Source organism: Nicotiana sylvestris, chromosome 3 (assembly GCF_000393655.2).
Source record: "Nicotiana sylvestris chromosome 3, ASM39365v2, whole genome shotgun sequence".
In the NCBI taxonomy this organism is placed as follows: domain Eukaryota; kingdom Viridiplantae; phylum Streptophyta; class Magnoliopsida; order Solanales; family Solanaceae; genus Nicotiana; species Nicotiana sylvestris.
In genome coordinates, this window is record NC_091059.1 from 79,326,967 (window position 1) to 79,348,762 (window position 21,796).

At 42.9% G+C, this 21,796-nt stretch overlaps 1 protein-coding gene and 1 non-coding gene across 2 annotated transcripts; one reads left to right on the top strand and one right to left on the bottom strand.

Moving 5' to 3' along the window:
* Positions 1-12,660: 12,660 nt before the first annotated feature.
* Positions 12,661-12,767, bottom strand: LOC138888817 (small nucleolar RNA R71). Its single transcript, XR_011406396.1, has one exon. It is a non-coding gene; the product is annotated as a small nucleolar RNA R71 (small nucleolar RNA).
* Positions 12,768-13,422: 655 nt separating this feature from the next.
* On the top strand, positions 13,423-14,919 carry LOC138887564 (uncharacterized). The gene is made up of 2 exons (XM_070169328.1): positions 13,423-14,490; positions 14,566-14,919. Exons 1-2 carry the CDS (start codon positions 13,423-13,425, stop codon positions 14,917-14,919), a joined length of 1,422 nt encoding a protein of 473 aa, XP_070025429.1.
* The last annotated feature ends 6,877 nt before the right edge of the window (positions 14,920-21,796 follow it).

The window sequence follows — 21,796 nt, forward strand, 5'->3', positions numbered from 1 at the left end:
AAACTACTTCACTGGGGACTCAAAGGCTCCGGCCAAACACAAGTGACTCCGATCACACGGCTGTACTAGCCAAACTAACACAACTCAGGGACGCCCGACCGTTGCTACAAGGCGTAAGAGCCATTGTCGCCAGCCCACACAGGCCTACAAATTATCCGAATCTACTTCAGAAGGAACCAGTTAAACAGGCTACCCTCGACATAGGCAAATGAGCTTCGGCCATGTTAGCTCCGAACCACAGGCTTCGAGCTACTCAGCCTCCAAGCCAAACCTCCCGAGGCGCTCGAACATCATCGCAAATTACTCGAAATTGAGGTTCTTCCCGAACCGACGACGAGATAGGCAAAATTTACTTTAAAAGTCCTTAACATGATGAAAATAAAGCCTACATAAAAGGTCGCATCGACAAATCACATAAGAGCCATTGTCGTCAGCCTAATGAGCCTCAGGGCCACACACACTAAAAGGTCGCATCGACCAAAAACGTAAGAGCCACTGTCACCAGCATAAAATTTGAAAACTTGAGGGTCAAAATGAGCTCGAGTCGTAACCTGATTCGAAGACCGGACCCAAAAGAGTTAATTATACATGCCTAAGGGCAAAGCGTAAGAGCCATTGTTGCCAGCTTATATTAAAATGTCGCTTCGACCCAAAGCGTAAGAGCCATTGTCGCCAACCACGTACACTAAAAGGTCACATCGACCAAAAGTGTAAGAGCCACTATCGCCAGCCTAAAATTTGGCCATTCAAAGGTTAAATAAGCTTGAGTCGATGCCCGACTCGAGGACTGAGCCTAAAACAGGTAGCCTAAGTACACCTTAGAGAGAAAGTACGTAAGAGCCTACGGGCCAGTCTAATGAGCCCTGGGGATACATCACTACTCTGAGGATTCCTACCAATGCGCAAACCAGCTTGCCTAGTCGAAATAAGATAGAAAAAGATACGAAAGGAGTAAAGCCACTAGGTTTTCTTTCATACACATCCAAGAAATGCAACCTCCAACTACAAACATTCTTTGAAAATGCTACATACAAATGACAATATATATGCCCTCCCCATGGGTAGTACGACCTGCCGGTCTCATCCTCATTGTCCTCGGCATCGGGCAAATTCAACTGAGCATCACGCTCATCCACCCTTGCTAGAGCCAATTCTTCCGAGAGGGAGAAGCCCTATCACGGATCTCCTCGAGGGTCTTTCTTAGAGACTTGCAACGAGCATATTTCAATCCTCCCTTCACGGTCAAGGACCCTTCTCAGCTCAGCTTGAGTTTCGGCAGCACCCTTTGAGTAGATAGCCATCTCCTGGTTGACCTTAGTCTGGCTCATTGTGGTTTCAGCCCGGGCGTCAACGATCTCAGCCCTGACTTTTGAAAGATCGAACTCGAGCTTTGTAATCATTTCTATCTGAACCAAAACGTTGTTGTGAGCTAGGCGAAGTTGAGCTTCAAAAGCAGGAACTTTGGCCAGAGCATCCTCCCCCCTAAAGCCTGAGCCTCTATTCGAGCTTTCAATTCAGCATGCTCATGCCTGGCCAGGCCAACTTCATCTTGAAGGTGCTCTAGGGCCTCTGTCTTTTTCTAAAACTGAAATAAACTAAGTATTAGCCCGGGAACCAGGAGGCAGAATACACACTCACCCGGGATAGAAAACTACCTGCTCCTTTAGGTGGTTCTCATAATTCAGGCTCCGGCCCACCTCATACTACAAGTGTACCAGCTCGACTTCTTTTTCATCACGAAGGAGCCTCAGGGATCTCTCCTCATCCAGAGCTTTCCGTAGCCTGGCTTCACAACAAAGCAGCCCGGACTTAAGCTTGCCAAATGCTTGCAAAAGAAAACTCAATAAGGAAGGGAAGGCGCAAAGAACGAAAAACCTGTGCCGAAACTCACCGCAAAGTGAAGCCGCTAGGCTTCCTTGAAGGCCGAATGCACACCTACCAATCTAGTCCCTTCGGCTCTGAAAGAGCCTGCTCCGGTCGAAGCACGGTCGCTCGGTATATGCGACCTCGGGTTTCTAGTATCTCCCAAAATGCTATCAATGGAAAAAGAAGGAGACAACAATGGAGGAGTCCTCTTTCCATAACCGGAGTCGTGGACATGACAGGCTTGTATGATGCTTCCTCTCTGAAGCCCCAGTCCTGCTTCGCCTTACTTTAAGCGTCGTCGCCCTATGAAAGCACCTTTCGTTCATTGTTACCGCTCTTGAGCCTAGAAGTCGGCAACCCTCCCCTCTCTTCAAAGGAGCACGTCCTCACCTCGAAAGGCTCTCCAATGCCTACAACAGTAAGACTAATACGCGTAAAGGGGATATGTTTCTCCATATGAAAGAAGGAAAAAGAAAGAATAACACAACATTCACCATTGTATTTTGCTTCCCATCTACCCCTGGACAAAGCACGCCACTTGCATTCCTCACAGGTCGAGTGAGCCGCCAATTCTCGGACCCAATCCGGCAGGTCAGGAACGTCACCCGATGCCCATGAAATAGCTACAGAGGAAGAAAGAAAGGCACGGTTACGAAACCAGTTCTCATTATAGGCAAAATTAAGAAAGCGTGAAATGCACCACTTACGTGTATAATTCCATTCCTCAATGAATGGCATAAGCTCTACGGGGATAATGTCAGCGGTCAGCACTCGGACAAAACTACTCATCCACCCCCGATATTCATCTTCCTCGTCATCAATAACGAAGGGCGTGGTAGATCGACATCGCAAGGTTAGCAGACCTTGATGGTGAAAGGGTCGGTACAGCCGAATAAGATGACTAAGAGTAAAGTCAAGCCCCACCTTCTCTGCGAAAAATCTCATCATCAGCACCGTTCACCAAAATGACGGATGGATTTGCGCCAAGGTAACCCGATATTCTAGACAGAAGTCGAGCACAACCATGTCAAGGGGGCCCAAAGTGAAAGGATATGTGTACACATTCAAAAACTCATCGGCAAGATCCGTAATGCCCTTATCCGGGGAAAATGCCTGTAACATCACTTTCTCCACCCATCGCAGTCTTTTCTCACTAACTCAAGATGCTCTTCTACTATCAATGAAGTATCCTTCAAGGCATACTCTTGATAGTGCTAAAGGCTGAAGGCGGAGCTCTCCCCTCTCTATCGGACAGACCCCGACATAGCCATCATGGAGATAACGAGATTAGAGAACTGAAAAGCAGGAATATGTGCAGATGCATTAGTGCTGGAGTACCAAAAGGCTGACGCAAGAAAACAAGGGCAACTGATTAAAATGGTGTAACCCCCGAAAAAGAAGAAACAACCCTATTTATATATGGAAAAAATGGCGACGATTCACCTGCCTCAAAGCCGGTTAAGAACCCTAATCAATCCACCTTATCGAGTCCTGAGGTGGTACCCGACCTTGAGAACCTCCACCAGAATAAGGTTAGGCTCCAAGAAGCCAATAACACCTTCTCTAGTCCCGAGGTGGTACCCGACCTCGAGGACCTCCTTCAGAACAAGGTTAGGCTCCAAGAAGCCAATAACACCTTCTCTAGTCCCGAGGTGGTACCTGACCTCGCGGACCTCCTTCAGAACATGGTTAGGCTCCAAAAAGCCAATAACACATTCTCCAGTCCCGAGGTGGTACCCGACCTCGAGGACCTCCTTTAGAACAAGGTTAGGCTCCAAGAAGCCAATAACACCTTCTCCAGTCCCGAGGTGGTACCAAACCTCGAGGACCTCCTTCAGAAAAATGTTAGGCTCCAAGAAGCCAATAACACCTTCTCCAGTCCCGAGGTGGTACCCGACCTTGAGGACCTCCATCTGAACAAGGTTAGGCTCTAAGAAGCCAATAACACCATCGCTAGTCCCGAGGTGGTACCCGACCTCGAGGATCTCCATCAAAGGGAAGTTTAGGCTCCAGGAAGCCAACGACATCATTACGAGACCCGAGGTGATAGTCGACCTCGGGGGTTTTTTGTCAAAAGGGAATTAGGCTCCAAGGAAATAAGCATTTAAACTCCACCCGCATGGGCTTGGCCCGGGGTACCATCAGAAATCGGACAAACCCGCTTTCGAGATCTATCGAAAGCACCCTAAGGCTATTTACACTAAGCCAGAGCGAGTTTCCAGGTGGCCCGAATTTGAACGAACCTCCGCTCAGGGACTGCCCTCGAGAGATCAAAGGTAGTCCTTGTTCACATGCCTCCGAGCAAATTTCTTCTCAAAGGTTACCACAGAGTTTAAGTAATAAATCATGGTTTCAAGGCCCAAACTATCACTTTCGTTCTACTCGGAGTCAAGGTCCCGGCGACCCGAATTCATTGGCCTGATCCAGTTTCGTTCCAAGGGATCGCAAAGGGTTCTGTGCGAGGACATATTAATTAATCGAAGGCCAGAAAGAATTCTCACACCCGATCCTGATATTAGCAACATCAGACAGAGCCATGCATTCGGAATCTCCATAAACATAAAAGAATATAGCAAGCATCGAAGACAAATTGGAGAAAATATCTTTGTATTCATGAAACATTCAATTACAAAAGCCCACGAGGGGTCCTTACATATGATTACAAAAGGTCATAGGGGGTTCTTACACAAAAACATAGAAGCGAGAGGGTACACACGCAGTGAAAGCCTGGGACCTAGTCTACTCTCAAAGATTCATCTCCGGCATCAGCATCTCCGAGCTCCGCGCTCTCAAGCATGCATCCTCGATGGTGATACCTTCAACTGCCACCTCCTCTAGGTTCCCAGCTTAATCCCACAGAGCAATGTCTCCAAGGGCGAAGATGAAGAAGAGGAAAGCAGGAAGGCAAAGAAGAGGAAGGTCATGCAGAAGAGGCAGATAAAAAGAGACATAGCCCGCCGAAACCAAAGGTTGAAGATTTGGCGGGCCTCGACCCTACTCGCACGACCGCTACGGGTCCACCTTTCAGGATATCGTGTCGTGCGAGCTTAACGGTCGGTGCACCATTTTATACCTTGGGAAAAGACTCAAGGAATGAAGTGCAGCACCAGGCCAGGGTAGGAGAGTGAATGGCAGTGTGTAGTCCGAACACTCTCTCGAGCAGTGATGTGGAGTCCAAATATTCCCCCAAGTCGGAACAGGCCGACCCCCTTCACCTCATCACCTCGGTCTAATGACGACAACAGCGATAGCGGTAAAAATAACAACAATAACAACGAGGCAGTGTGACCTCGCTCGGCATAACAAAGCCCAGGTAAAGGGCCATGGAACGGTTGGTAAGAATGTTGCCGTAAGATCTTAAGGTCAGAAACCCCAGACATGGCGGGTAGCAATAGAAGAAGGATAATGAGGATGAGAAGAAAGGAACGAAAAGATGTTGGGAAACACTAGAATAAAAAGTTAGCATGGAAAAGCCCCATTTATAGGGGACAATAGCGTGGCCTACAATGCCATTAATGCCTTTGGAAGATATATCGATAGGCGCAATCAATGCGCCATTGGGAACAGGATCGACGGCGATACAGTCGCCTTGAAGAATGAGAATCGGCAGCACATTGAATGACGTTGAAAAGAAAGTCCATGGGATGTACCGATTATCGTGGAGACTTACAAAGTATGATATCGTCAGTGTGACATCATTGCGGGAAGTTCGAAGAGTTGGGTGTCAAAATCATTTCCTATCACTCCTCTCTTAGAAACGCGGGGACTTTCTCTATATGGTAAAATCGGAGGGTCCAATTTCTCATTATCAAAGCACCGCGGAAGACCATCTTGAATTCCCGAGGTTACGAGGCTACGATTGAGACTCCTCCCTCGAGGTTCGTCGACACTCGATATTGTGATAACGACAACCACGGCCATGGCGTAAATGCGGAGTTCCCAAGGCATGTGGCTAGGACTGATGAAGCCTAGAGAGCTACTTCATGACCCAAGTTAGGGTGTCATCTAGTTGTCACGTCTCCGTACCCTTCTAATTAATGTTTGTTGCACTATAAAGGGATTCCCCTCCCATATAAAGGGGATCTCTATTACTTTGTAAGGGTTGGTCACTTCAACTACCCCATACGAAAATATACAAGAACTCTCTATTTCACTCTCTAACATATTCTCTTGATACTATAGCTTTTATTTCTTATATTCTTAGGCGTTCATCATTTATTGCTTATCATTGGCCATAAAGAGCCTTCATTGATTATTCCATATCTATTAGCCCTACCCCGATTACCCTCAACAGCTCGTGGCCGAGCCCCGGGATCGTCCTCGAGGTCCCAAGTGAGTGGCTTGTCGGTTTGGTTACAACCCCCTCCTTGACTTTATTTTATCTTTAAATCTCATATACTTAGCATCAACTGCTTAACAAACTAACATAAAAATAGATCACATATTTTTAGAGTCCCATCAACAAATTTAATTGTTATTACAATTTTTACGGTAAACATATAGTTAAGTGAAGGAAAAGACGAAAGGTGATAGGCCTTGAGACCACAAACGAGTAAAGGCGATACAGTCATACCCTCATTTCGAGAAATAAGTTCGTGAATCTAACGTGATTACCAGAAGAAAAAGTTAAACCCCAGAGTAATAGAAATCAATATGGGCTGGTGAACAAGATAAACTAAACATAAATTAGAGACTGAGTGATTTGATAATAGTTGGCATCATGAGAATTTCAGAGATTGCGTTCTGGCGATAGTAGAATGGACGACAGAAGAATAACCTTTAAAAGTCATTCATGAAGACGCTTTCCTAAAGCAATAAAGGTGAGAAAACTTAAGCTTAAGGGACTATATGTGCTAGTTACACCCTCATGAGTAAGGAAATTGTTATCCTTGGTCCAAAATGATTATCGCAAGGTGAGTAAGGGTTATCGATGATGTGAAAAGACGCCAAAGATGAAGAGATAAAACATCTATACATAGATCATCATAGCACTAAATCTTAGTACTCCCCTAAAGGGGGGAATATGTAGTGATGTGGCATTAAGTCAATATTAAGTGGTTCTAGTAACTATGGAATGGTAACGGAAGAATACGATAAAAATGAGAAAGGAATGAGATTGAAATTATCCAAATCCTACGTATATGTTACGACTCCAGAACATTAAACATGCACAACGTCAAGTAGAGTAAGTAAGATCTCCTGCTCGAGATGTTATTGATAGATAAGAAGCCAGTGCAAGACGTTAGTTAAGACAAAGGAAATAATCCAAAAAAGATTATGTTGAATATTAATATGAGAATGGACTAACGAGTAGTTAGGAGTTGATTCAAGAGGAGCCTAGTTAATGGCAAGACATGAGGACATAGAAAAATCAACAGATCATGAAAGATAAACATAGAAAAACCCAATATAGTAAATTCAGCCCCGTAGTTATGACATTGTAATACTTGAGAAATATTCAGATATGAGTTGGGGTAGTTAAATGTGTCGTATGAGTGTTACAAAATAAAAGAGAGTGCCACTAGGAAGACAGTCAAAATATCAGTTTAGAAGCAAACCTACAAGCACAAGGACAAAGACGTACATACTGCATGATAGAAGGTAGCAATAGTAACGAGATTGGAGGAATTACGACCATAAATTATGCTGTGAGAAAGAGGATTAAAGGGGGGAATTCCCTGACCTTTGGATTTATTCAAAGAGCAGTTGCCTAAATAGCAAGGAGAGTATTAAAGTATTTGCAAGAGCTATGGTTATGAGGATGATAAGTGCATTAGTCAACATTCGAGGACGAATGTTCCAAAGGGGGCATGATGTTACGCCTCGCAGTATTATATTACGACGATGTTACACTCTATAGTATTGTACGTTGAATTTATCGTAAGATAATTGACATCAGTTCAAGGACAAGATTATTTGGTATTTTTAAGTATTATGCTATTTCAAACAAGTCCATGAAGGTGAGAGGGTAAAGCAAATCGAAGAAAATGAGTTTCGTCGATGTTTGTCATTTTGAGATATAATACGGTCCGAGATATAATACCCTATATTTATGGAGTAGTTTCATACAAGGTAACACATGACCATGATAGTAAGATGTATAAAGTATGTTAAAAGTGAGTAGTATTTTAAAGTAATTTGAGATAATTCTCAATTATATGGGTAATTAGTTAATTATTGGATAGTGAGAGATTATCAAGTTAATCAAGAGATTAGTGGTTAATTAATTAATATTATGGATAAGCTTAAGATCCTCCTAACGTGGCAGCTAACAAGCTTTAGCTAAATATGACTCTTAAGTCATGTAACTTTGTGTCACAATTAGAAGATTTTGTGGCTTAGTTGTTATTCAAGTGGGGCCCACACCCGTATCATTCCGTACATTCAACAATAATGAGATGCCACCTTTATGCCTCACATAATAACCACAGTGAAATTCCACCCTTATATTCCGTATAACAACAACCAAACCACACAACAATTAACATGTGCTAACATCACAACAACATGACATATCAACACATATCACTAGTGCCCATAGGCCATCACCTTTCCAAAGATCCAACATTATCAATATTTCCACAACAAATAGCCCACGGCTCAACACAATGTGTATAGAATCTCAATAATAATAAAATAAATGGGAAAGTAACTCAACAAGGAATAACAACCCCTTTAAAAACAACTTCAATTAAAATAGATTAATGAATTTAGATAACATCAACCCCAATTAATTTTTTAAGGATAAACTCAATAGTGAAGTGTTTCAATGAAATGACAAACTTTGTATTATAGTATATGAATAGGCTAACAATAAAAGATATGGCACGAACTAGCACTACGTCTAAATGCATGAGAATAACCCGAAAACAAAAGGATATCATGTAACAACAATTTCAACTAAAAGTAACTCCACAATAAAAGATATCACATAATGATAAAAGTGATAACAACTTCAAATAAAGCATATAAGAGCAAACTCGACAAGTAAAGAATGTGACATGTAACGACAAGTTCAAATAAAGCATGTGATAGCAGACATGACAAATAAAAGATATAACATATGCTAACAATTCTAAATAAGTACATGAAAGAAGCCTAAGAGTCTAAACCAGTCAATTTCTACATATAAGCCCAGGTACGCACTCGTCACCTTGCATACACGGTTTTCACATAACACAAATAATGCAAATGACACAAATCCTAAGGGTAGCTCCCCCACACAAAGTTAGACAAGATACTTACCTCAAAGAAGCTAAACAGATACTCTGAAATGACTTTCTCATGTGAAACAACCAACGAACGGCTCAAATCTAGCCAAAATAACTTAATATCATAAACAAAAATCATAGGAAACAATTCTGAATAACAAAGCTTCGATTTTTAATGAAAACTAAAACGTCAACCCTGGGCCCGCACCTCAGAACCCGACAAAATTCTATACGGTAAAATCTGAGGGACCGATTTTATGATCATTTCGGGGCTCGAAAGATGCGCCTCTTAAAGACCGAGGAAGGGCTCGAAGTGCGATCTCATAGAGTCTCTAAAATTCTTGGCTCAGAGACAATACGAGTCGACGACAACCATAGAAAAATGGGGAGTTCCCTAGGCACTTGATGGGAGTTGGCAGTTTGACATGTGCCCATACCAAGGCATTAAATAGTTGTATCAATCTCATATCTTTGTAATAAATGCACTGTACTATACTAAGATTCCCCTCATATATAAAGGGGATCCTTGTTATTTTGTAAATATCTGTTTCTCAATATTGAATACACAAGAACATTCTCTTTGTTCTCTAACATATTCTCTTGATCTTATTAATTGTATTTATTGCTTATTTTCATTGTGTTCTATTTATTGTTCTTCATTTATTGATTATTATTGGCCATAAAGAGCCGCCATTGATTCTATCATAACTGTTAATCTACCCTCGATAGCTCACAGCAAAAGCATCAGACTCGACCCTGAGGCCCCGAATAGGCAAGCTCGAGGCCCTGATTATTAACCATTCGGTTTGAGTACCACCTTGCTCTAAAGCTCTTATCTTGTTTCCAAGTATCTCACTAAGCATCTATTGCCTAAACAACTAGCATAAAAATAGATCACATATTTTTAGAACCACATAATCAAATTTAATTGTAATTACCATTTTCAAGGTAAACAACAATTCACAAAATCTAAACACCCATTTTGATACGAGACCAATCATACCAAAATTATCCAATTCTGACATCAAATCAGCCTTCAAATCCTCATTTTGTATTTTTAATTTTTTTACAAAAATTCTCATTTTCTCTAATTCAAATCACTAATTTAATGTAAAAAAAATAGAGATGGAATCATGAAGGATAATCAAATTCGGGTAAAGAGAACTTATCCCAATCCAAAGTGTGAAAATCTCCTTCAAAATTGCCCAAATCTGAGTTCCATAGCTCAAAATATGATAAAATGACTAAGACCTTTAGAATAGAGTACTTTAAACACTGCTCCAGAGGTAATCTTCGTGATTATTGTCACCAACCTCGCAATCGTGATTCAAAAACTTTCCAGCACAAATTTTACGCTTCGTGGTCGAGGCCATTTCCCCGCGATCGCGATGAATAAATTTCCATTACCCTTCTCAAAGTCTCTCAGACAGCCTATAGTATAATAGCTATAACGTTTTGCACAAAATTCCAAATGACAAATAGTTTATTTTCTGAAAACTAGACTCAAAGGGCTACAACTTTCATTCTTAGATCATATCCAAATTCCTTATAGATTGCAAGATATAAGCTTCCAAAGTCGGGTCAGTGACAACAGAAATTTCCTCTACGCTATTGATAATAGGTGAATTGGACTATAATTATGCCCTAAAGAACCACCTTCTTGTATAGTTTTTTATGGTAAAAAGTGATAACAAAATGCTCTGATTAGTGCTTTGCAGGCTATATATAATAAAAGAAGTCTATGGAGTACTTTTGGGATCAATTACGGAGAAAAAGAGGTCAATCTTATAATATCCGCTAAGTGCACCACGCTAAGGCAGCAAAACTAGAACTGAAGATGGACTGTCGCGGGCCCGGCGTAACCGCGGTCGGGCCGCGGCAGAACACTGTTGCAGATTCTGAAGGCCACTCTGGCCGCGGTCCTGGCGTAACCGCGGTAGGACCACGGCAGGACGTGTAAATTTCAGGGACTGGGGTGCAAAATACGGGATTTTTAGCCCAAAAGCCTATATTAAACAAGAGAACTCGCCCAAGGGAGGCATGGAATGTTTTAGAGAGTACTTTGGCAAGAATAACAAGTGTGAGAGATCACCCAAAACATCTTGGTTTCTTCTTCTCTTTATTTTTCTTGCAATTTTAATCATGAATATTTTCATATTTTATTTACCCATTGTCATGAGTATCTAAATCCTTTGTCTAGGGTTTTGATGGAACCTATTGAAGGATAAACTTCTTGATTATGTTAATATAGTTTGCCAGTTTAATCTCTATTTGTTCAACTACGTGTTTGTTGTAGTTAATTGACAGGATCCTCAATTAGTTGTGCCTATTTAGTGTGCATAACTCGGGAGAGAGTGCATATTTAAGAAATTGTTGAACAATATCACTCCAAAAGTATAAGAGGGATCAATAACTGCGGGTTTAAAGGCGGGATTAGGGATAACAAAGTCTTGGATGCAATCTAAAGTGAACTGTAATAAACAAGCCAGCTAGCGTATCGGGAGAGTGCGTTTAGTAAATTATCGTGATTATTCGGGAGAGATTCACGGTGAAAAGAGTGTTCATGATTGATAGAATGTGTTGGTAAATCTATATGAAACATAAGTAGAAGGGATTCCATCAATAGGGGAAATCACTACTTTAGAACCTTCTCATTATTGTTCACAGCTTAAGCGTAGTTAGTTTACAACTGTTGATTGACTTCAATCTTAGTTATTAAATATACCATCAACTGTTATTCACAACGTTTGGGGAAGTTGATTCTAAAGAATTTAGTAAGTCCAACAAAAGTAATTGATAGGTTAATTCTCTGTGGATTCGACTCTGGGCATAAATACTCAGATTATATTTGCAACGTCCACATTGTCCTTTTTATAAAACATAGTTGGGCGTGATCAAATTTTGGCGCCGTTGCCGGGGAATTAATGGTGTTATCAATTACAATTGAAAGAAGTACAAAAATTCTTATTGTAGTCATTTTTCTCTATACCCAATTTTTACATTGAAATTTTAACGTTTGTTGACTTTGTTACCGAAATGCATGCCTAGAAACTCATCGAGATCTGGTGAAGTATTTGAAGCATTATCAGATCCCGAGAAAGTTTTCAAGGCCTTGAACTGGGCTAATCGGAAAAACAAACAACAACCAACAACTGCACAGTTCGAAACAGTCATGGGGGATCACGAGGCAAACCCAGCGGTACCAATAGTTCCAGAGGCTGCTCTCTATGACTGGGCACAACCCACAGCTGAAAATTTGTCCACAGCCATTGTAGTTCCGCAGATACAGGCTGAGTCATTCCAAATTACAAATAACATGCTGCACTTGTTGCAGAACAAGGGAATATTTTTAGGGTCGCAAGTCGAAGATCCTCAGCAGCACTTGAAGAACTTCCTATCTATCTGCAAGACCCAAAGGCAGCCCAATGTAACTCCTGAAGCAATTAAGCTGTTATTGTTTCCATTTTCAGTGACAGGAGCTGCCCAGATCTGGCTAAACTCACTCCCCATAAATTCTATAACAACTTGGGATGAGTTGGTCAAGCAATTCCATAACAAGTTCCACCCACCCAACAAAACTGCTCAACAAATTGATGAAATTTTGAGCTTTAAACAGAAACCAATGGAGACACTGCATAAGACATGGGAGCGTTTTAAGGGAATATTGGTTATATGTCCATACCATGGTATTCCAGATCAGATGTTGGGACAACGGTTTTACATGGGATTGTCAGATAGAATGAAGAACATCGTGGATGCCTCAGCTGGTGGGGCATTCCTGAGCAAAACATGGAGATAAGGTCAGAGTCTGCTTGACAAGATGGCACAGAATTCGGGATGGACAATCAAGAACGCACCCATCACTCTAGTGGTGCACTCAGTGCCTTTTGATCCATCAAATTCTATGGCTGAAAATATGGCTACATTATTGACACATATGAGTATACTCACCAAAAAGATGGAAGAGTCAGGGCAGAAGCAGCAGGTACACATCGTAGATACTACTAATGGGGGCTTGTGCGCATCTTGCATTATTCAGCCCATTGGTAACCAGTGGAATGCAGAACATGATCATCATCACTACCCGGAAGACATGAACTATTTATCTAACTATGGAGGCCAGAGACAGGGTAGTCAGAATTGGGGTCAGCAGAATCAGCAGCAGTACAGGACAGCTCAGCCACAGTTCAACACTGGGAACATGGGAGGTATTAGACCCCCTAACAATATGGCACCTTACCCAAGGCTACAGGGATATAATAATCAGAATTAGCAGCAGGGGTATCACCCTCCTCAGCAGCAGCATGGTGGAAGGCAGGACGATGGGTTTGCTAGACTTGAGGTAATGATACAACAAGTTATTGGGTCTAATTCAAGGATTAATGAGATAGTGGATGCACATGATGCAGCAATCAAGAATATTGAAGTGCAGGTAGGCCAAATTTCGATGTCTCTGAACAATCATCTTCATGGGACACTACCCGCAGACACCCAAATAAATCCAAAAGATCAAGGCCCAAAGCAGCTGATGGCAGTAAGTCTACGTAATGGCAGAGATATAGACGTAGAGCAAGAGAGGGTTCAAGAAACTAGACAAGCTAAGACACTTATACCAGTGCCCATTGAGCTGGATGAGTCAACAAAACTAACGGAGGTGCCAGTCCAGCCTGCCCAGGAAGAAAATAGCATTCAGAATGCGACCGAGAAAGAAGCTGAGACAGTCCGGGAACCTGTAGTTGATGTAGCAGCTGATAAAGATCAATCTCAGTTGATTGGGAAGAAGAGACCCCCTGCATCTTTCCCTCAGAGGTTGGCTAAGTACCAAAATGAGGAGCAATACAAGAAGTTCAAAGAAATGCTAAAACAAATTCAGGTAAACATACCATTGATTGAAGCTTTGAAGGAGATGCCTGGGTATGCAAAAATGATGAAGGACTTGATGTCCCGAAAGTTTGATTTCCAAGACTTGGCCACAGTTACTCTTACTCAGACATGTAGTGCAGTGGTGACTAGACCAATTGCAGAAAAGCTGTCTGACCCAGGGAGCTTTACAATCCCATGCACTATTGGCAATTTTGCTTTTGCCAAAGCACTGTGTGATCTAGGGGCCAGCATCAATCTTATGCCCCTGGCAATTTACAAGAGGCTGGGCATTGGAAGAGCTAGACCCACCTCTATGTTGTTGCAGCTGGCTGACAGGACGGTGAAACGACCATCTGGTATACTAGATTATGTGCTAATTCAGGTAGGAAAATTTGTGTTCCTTGCAGATTTTGTGATCTTAGACTGCAGAGTGGATGAAGAGATCCCCATAATTTTGGGAAGACCATTCTTGGCCACAAGGAGAGCTCTCATTAATTGTGAAATCGGGGAGCTAAAGATGAGATTGAACGATGAGGAGATAACATTCAATGTGCAGAAATCTATGAGGCGACCAAGTGAATTCGCAAATTGTTCTGTTATTGATGTTGTGGATGTAATCGTATAGACTGATGATGAGGTGCTAACCATTGAGTACCCCCTTGCTGCATGTTTAATGAATTTGGATGAGGTGAATGGAGAGGAACTGGCGGAATGGGTGTTGGCATTAGAGGGTAGAGGGTTCTGGGATAGAACTATAGAATTTGAGCCCTTGCACTTGAAAAATCGAGAGACTCCTCCAGCCAAGCCATCTATCGAAGAACCACCAAATCTGGAGCTAAAGCCATTGCCCAACCATCTTAGGTATGAATTCCTTGGACCTAACTCCACATTACCTGTTATTATCTCATCTAGTTTGTTAGATGTGCAGGCGCAACAACTCTTGCAGGTACTTAAGGAGTGCAAAACTGCCATTGGGTAGACCATGGCAGACATAAAGGGAATCAGCCCCGCCTATTGTATGCACAAAATTCTACTGGAAGAGGAACACAAACCGTCCAGGGAACACCAAAGAAGGCTGAACCCTAACATGAAGGAAGTGGTGAAGAAGGAAGTAATAAAGTGGTTAGACGCGGGAATTATCTTCCCAAACTCTGACAGCAGTTGGGTCAGCCCAGTTCAATGTGTACCTAAAAAGGGTGGCATGACGGTAGTTAAGAATGATAACAACGAATTGATCTCTACAAGAACAGTCACGGGCTGGAGAATTTGCATGGATTATAGAAAGCTAAATCTAGCCACCCGGAAAGACCACTTCCCACTTCATTTCATTGATCAGATGTTAGACAGACTGGCAGGGAGGTCACACTTCTGTTTTATGGACAGGTACTCAGGATACAACCAGATCTCCATTGCACCGGAGGACAGAGAGAAGACCTTCTTCACTTGCCCTTATGGCATTTATGCCTTTCGGAGGATGCCATTTGGCCTATGCAACGCACCTGCCACATTCCAATGGTGCATGATGGCTATCTTCACTGACATGGTAGAGGATATAATAGAGGTATTCATGGATGACTTCTCAGTGGTGGGGAACTTATTGATGAGTGCCTGATAAATCTGACTCGTGTGCTGAAACGGTGTATCGAGACAAACCTGGTTCTGAATTGGGAGAAGTGCCACTTAATGGTATAAGAAGGCATCGTCTTGGGGCACCAGGTGTCAAGCAAAGAAATTGAGGTGGATCGTGCTAAAGTGGAGGTAATAGCAAAGCTACCTCCTCCAACTTCAGTCAAAGCAATCAGAAGCTTCCTTGGCCATGCCGGTTTCTACCGAAGATTCATAAAAGACTTCTCAAAAACTGCCAACCCTCTCTGTAATTTGTTAGAAAAAGATCACACTTTCTTATTTTCTGATGATTGCAGAGTAGCATTCGAGGAGTTGAAAAAGCGACTGGCCACAACACCTATCATTGTTGCCCCCAACTGGGAGCAACCATTCGAACTCATGTGTGATGCCAATGACTACGCACTGGGGGCAGTGCTGGGACAGCGGAAGGACAAGTTGATGCATCCAATCTACTATGCTAGTAGAATGCTGAGTGGAGCCCGGCTGAACTATACTGTGACTGAGAAGGAGATGTTAGCTGTGACGTTGCTTTCGACAAGTTCAGATCATATCTGATTAGTTCTAAGGTAATTGTATACACTGATCATGCAGCTCTTAGATACTTGATCGAGAAGAAGGAGTCTAAGCCGCACCTGATTCGTTGGGTGCTGCTGCTGCAAGAATTCGACCTAGAAATTCGTGACCGCAATGGCACAGAGAACCAAGTCGCTGATCATCTATCACGACTTGAGGGAGCTAAAAATGCAGTTGAGGTTGAAGATATTTTGGAAACCTTTACAGACGAGCAGCTGCTCGCCACTACTCTTAAAGAAGCACCAAGGTATGCAGACTTTGCAAATTACCTGGCCAGCGTATAGTTCCCTATGACCTTTTATCTGTACAAAAGAAAACGTTTTATCGTGACTGCCGCATGTATTATTGGGATGTGCCTTACTTGTTTAGAATATGTGTTGACAATATGATCCGGAGGTGTGTCCCCGAGATAGAACACTCTTCCTTTTTGCAGGCTTGTCATGCATCGACTTATGGAGGACATTTTGGAGGGGTTAGGACAGCTGCGAAAGTGCTTGAGGCCGGATTCTTTTGGCCAATGGTGTTTAAAGATGTGCACCAATGGGTGAAGGGCTGCAATGAATGTCAGCGGACCGGGAACATTTCCCGTCGCCATGAGATGCCCATGAACCCAATTCAAGAGGTGAAAGTGTTTGATGTCTGGGGGATTGACTTCAAGGGTCCCTTCGTCTGCTCCTATAGCAATAAGTACATACTTGTTGCTGTGGATTACGTGTCCAAATGGGTAGAAGCTACAGCGTTGCCCACCAATGATGCAAGAGTGGTGGTGGGGTTTTTGAAGAAGAACATATTCACTAGATTTGGGACACCAAGGGCGATTATCAGTGACGGAGGCACTCACTTCTGTAATAGAGCTTTCGAGAAGTTGCTTGCAAAGTATGATGTACGCCACAAGGTGGCTACCCCTTATCACCCGCAAACTAGTGGGCAAGTTGAAGTGCCGAACAGAGAGATAAAGAGTGTACTCACCAAGACTGTGAACGCCACAAGAACTGATTGGGTGAAAAAGTTAGATGATGCACTCTGGGCCTATAGAACTGCTTTTAAAACACCGATTGGTATGTCACCATATAAGTTGGTGTTCGGGAAGGCCTGCCATTTGCCAGTGGAACTTGAACATAGAGCGTGGTGGGCACTGAAACAGCTAAATCTAGACATCGAGGCTGCGGGCACAACGAGAATCACAGAATTGCATGAGCTCGACGAGTTCAGACATCTTGCTTTTGAAAGCACAAGGTTGTACAAGTAAAGAATGAAAAGGTTGCACGACAAGAACATTTTGGAGCGAAATTTCAATCCTGGAGATATGGTGCTGCTTTATAACTCACGATTAAGGCTATTTCCGGGTAAACTTAGGTCACGATGGTCTGGACCATTTAAAGTGGTCGAAGTTTTCCACTCAGGTGTTGTCGAGGTGGCCACAGAGAAAGACTCTCGTACATTTAGAGTCAATGGGCAGATACTGAAACTATATGTGGGCATGAGAAAACCTAAGGAAGTGTCTGAGCTACACCTGACTGAACCACAGAGGTCGACGAGCCTTAAATGCGCTCATCTGCGACGTGCCGCGACGTTAAATCAGGAGCTGCGTGGGAGGCAACCCACGAATGTGTTGTAAGTGTAATGCATAACTTAAAAAAAAAAACCAAAAAAAAAAAACGTAAAAGTAGCAAGAACACGCCCAGACCGCGGTCCCAGCGTAACCACGGTCGGACCGCGGTCAAGAACACCCTCTGAAAGAAGTCTACCGCGGTACCAGTGTAACTGCGGTAGGACCGCGGTCAAATATCCCCTCTGAAAGAGGTCCACCGCGGTCCCAGTGTAACCGCGGTAGGACCGCGGCAGACCAGATTGGGCCAGGTACGAAAAATTGCAGAAAATTTTTATTTTGTTTTTTGTTATCTTCTTTTTTCCCCCTTTTTAATAAACCTAATCCCCCCACTATTCCCCCAAACCCTTTCTCTCTTTATTCCCCCATCCTCTTCTCTCTTATTTTCTCTCTTTCACACAAACCCCTCTCCCTCACACCCCCACTGTTGTCCCTCCTTTCTTCTCCATCTCTCAAGGTAATATGGACCGAAAAAGGCGAAAAAGCTCGGCCAACACTTCCCAAATGCCACTATATGATGCCACCAGGTTCCAGTCACAGGAGGCAGAGGACGCGTTTCATGCTAAGGCCACCAAAATCTTTTTCCCTGAGATTCCTGTTGGCAGGGCTGCCCTCCGTATGGAAAAAGCAGACATGTGTGAGGAAATCAGACGGAGGGAGATGGAGTTCTTGTTTGATGAGCCTGAGACGTTAAACCCGATGATAGTCCGGGAGTTCTACGCGAACTGCCCGGAACATTTGTGCCGGTATGTGGTTGTGCGGGGCAGGGTGGTAGATACCTCAATTATGAAGAGTTGCCAGGTCTTGCGGCTGCCCCAGTTCACTGGTGCCATTGATCATTACCATGATGCCCAACGGGTCACGTGGGATACTATGATTGAGACAATCTGCGCAGGGGGTCGACCAATCTGGATATAGGAAAATATGACCCTTCACTCCAGGTCATTCACACTTGAGGCTAAGTGCTGGTTAACCATTATTTGCAGCCGGTTATTGCCCACGGGCAACACGTCAGATGTGAACCACCTACGGGCTCTATTGGTGTGGTGCTTCGTCACTAAGAAAGACTTTGAGGTGGCGAGAATTATTGGAGATGAGATGATCCTTTGGTCACCTCTGCTATCTAAGGGGTTTTACTTCCCCTCACTTGTGACAAGGTTGTGTCTGCTGGATGGTGTACCCACCAATCCTACAAATGGAGCTTTGCCCGCAAAAGCGGCATTCAGAGCTTCAAAGATCATAGTGGGCAGAGGTGCTCCCACAACCATCGAGCTTGATGATGAGGATGATGCCCCAGTACCCATGGCACCATCCAGGAGATCCTATGATGGAGCCGAATCCTCTCGGCAACCCCATACTGGGGCAGGGTTCTCTAGATCACAGTCCAGCTGACCCATGTTGCATTCTTTGGAGGAAGAGGTGGCAGATCTTCGCTCCTCGGTGGATGGCCTGCATGTGCGTATGGACGCCATGTCTCAGCGGCAGGCCAGGTCTGAGAGCCGGATGATGGCTTGGTTTCGTGCTTTGGGGAGAGCTTGTCATGTGGATCCCAGCACAGTCTCCGACTCCGAGTGAGGCTCAGGGAAGTCTTCTTACCCTTCTGCATTTTAATTGTGTTTTGCCATGGGGACATGGCATATTCTTTTTGTGTGGGGTGGGAGACTTGCTTTAGTGCTGTATTATTAGTTTACATATACATTGAGTATGTTGTAGTTCCATATCTTTTGTGTTGTGTATAATTGGTTGCAAACTGACTTGGCCTAATGACGGATACTTGTCGACAGGTCTCTTGAGGATCATATTCGTGTTTTAAATGTAGGAGACTCTTCCTTAGGACAGACCACTTGGACAGTACTCTTGAGGGAAGTAGTCCATTTAGATTTTTTATTTTATTTTTCATTGTAGGTAGTGTAGTAAGTCCCCCTTGGTTTTTCTTTTGACCACGGTTCTTTTCCAAGGGTCTCTCTTGAACCGGGTTAGGTAGATTTTTCTTTAATATTATTAGGACCCTTAGGACTCTATTGGACTTAGATGGGTGAGGGCAAGAATGCAACCCGTAATGTACACACCTGCAAATAACTAAAATGAACTGAGGGTGCGACGCCTAGGCTCGTTTGTGGACTCGTAATTTTATGCCTTAATTCTGCACAACTTGTCTTTCTTAAACGCTCACGTGAGTGTGTTGACAAACTAATTCGGAATGAGTTACATGCCAAGTGTGTGAGAGATAATACTTGTATTTTGTGCTTGCATGCGATACCTAGAACTTGCCTTGTGTGTATGCAAAGCAAAATAGAAGTTGTTTTGGTCTTAGAGATGATTGAGGCATTTCCTTGTGTAGCTTGTATAATTATGAATCCAGCTGCACATATTGCCATAGTTAACCCCTTCGAGCCTGATGCTTGTTCTTTGATAACTTTACAATAACCTACATCCCTGTGTTTGATTAGTTTGACTGTTTGAACCTGTACCTCCTAGAAGCACTTGAATCGTTAAAAAGCATATAAAAATCAAAGTGTAGGGTGGTAATGGAGTGGGAAAAGAAAAATCAGGAAAATACTTGAATGGTGCAATGGCTATTAATAAAAAAAACAAAAAACAAAAAAAGAAGCCAGTTGCACTTAAAGAAAAATGGGTGTAACCTATGAAACAAGTGTGGAAGAATGATTGGGTTGAACATGGAAATTGGAATAGAAGGGAACGATTGTATTAAAAGTGCTTAGGGAGGTTAGTCACTATATCCAAAATATCATACCCGTCCCTTAGCCTAAATTATAACCAAATAAAGACCTCTTAATCTTGGGCTGAACAACTCGATTAGTAGAGTATTACACTAAGGGCAAGTTATGGTGTATCTGTGTGGCATGTGAATGTTCTTTGCTGAGAGTGAGTGAATTCGTTATATCTATAGTTCCTTGTTTCTTGATTTTATGTGTGTGGAACTTCTCTCAGAAATGTGATGTGCAGACATGTGACTCAGGAAGAAAAAGCAAGTTTTCACCTCTGTTTAGAGTAACTAGAGTAAGCATGAGTGTGGCATGGCATTAGAGTCTTCATCTGAGGTGTGGCTGTTGCACTGCTTAGGTGTTCTTTCATAATGGCGGGTGTGACATAAATTGGGTAATGCATCGAACGATTAGGCCGAGAAGTGTAGTTCAACTTGCTCGAGGACGAGCAAAGATTTAAGTGTGGGGTGTTAATAATAGATGAATTGGACTATAATTATGATCTAAAGAACCACCTTCTTGTATAGTTTTTTATGGTAAAAAGTGATAACAAAATGCTCTGATTAGTGCTTTTCATGCTTTGCAGGCTATATACAATAAAAGAAGTCTATGGAGTACTTTTGAGATCAATTACGGAGAAAAAGAGGTCAATCTTATAATATCCGCTAAGTGCACCACGCGAAGGCAGCAAACCAGAACTGAAGATGGACTGTCGCGGTCCCGGCGTAACCGCGGTCGGACCGCGACAGAACACTGTTGAAGATTCTGAAGGCCACTTTGGCCGTGGTCCTGGCGTAACCGCGGTAGGACCCTGGTAGGACGCGTAAATTTCAGGGACTGAAGTCCAAAACACGGGATTTTTAGCCCAAAACCCTATATTAAACAAGAGAACTCGCCCAAGAGAGGCATGGAATGTTTTAGAGAGTACTTTGGCAAGAAGAACAAGTGTGAGACATCACCCAAAACATCTTGGTTTCTTCTTCTCTTTATTTTTCTTGCAATTTTAATCATGAATATTTTCATAGTTTATTTACTCATTGTCATAAGTAGCTAAATCCTTTGTCTAGGGTTTTGATGGAACCTATTGAAGGATGAACTTCTTGATTATGTTAATATAGTTTGCCAGTTTAATCTCCATTTGTTCAACTACATGTTTGTTGTAGTTAATTAACAGGATCCTAAATTAGTTGTGCCTATTTAGTGTGCATAACTCGGGAGAGAGTGCATATTTAGGAAATTGTTGAACAACATCACTCCCAAAGTATAAGAGGGATCGATAACTGCGGGTTTAAAGGCGGGATTAGGGATAACGAAGTCTTAGG

Bases quoted from the DNA above. Each gene is read 5' to 3' on its own strand.
- LOC138887564 (XM_070169328.1), top strand. From the start codon at position 13,423: ATGATACAACAAGTTATTGGGTCTAATTCAAGGATTAATGAGATAGTG. The intron at 14,491-14,565 runs GTGCAGAAATCT...GTAATCGTATAG, and splicing joins ATGAGGAGATAACATTCAAT to ACTGATGATGAGGTGCTAAC.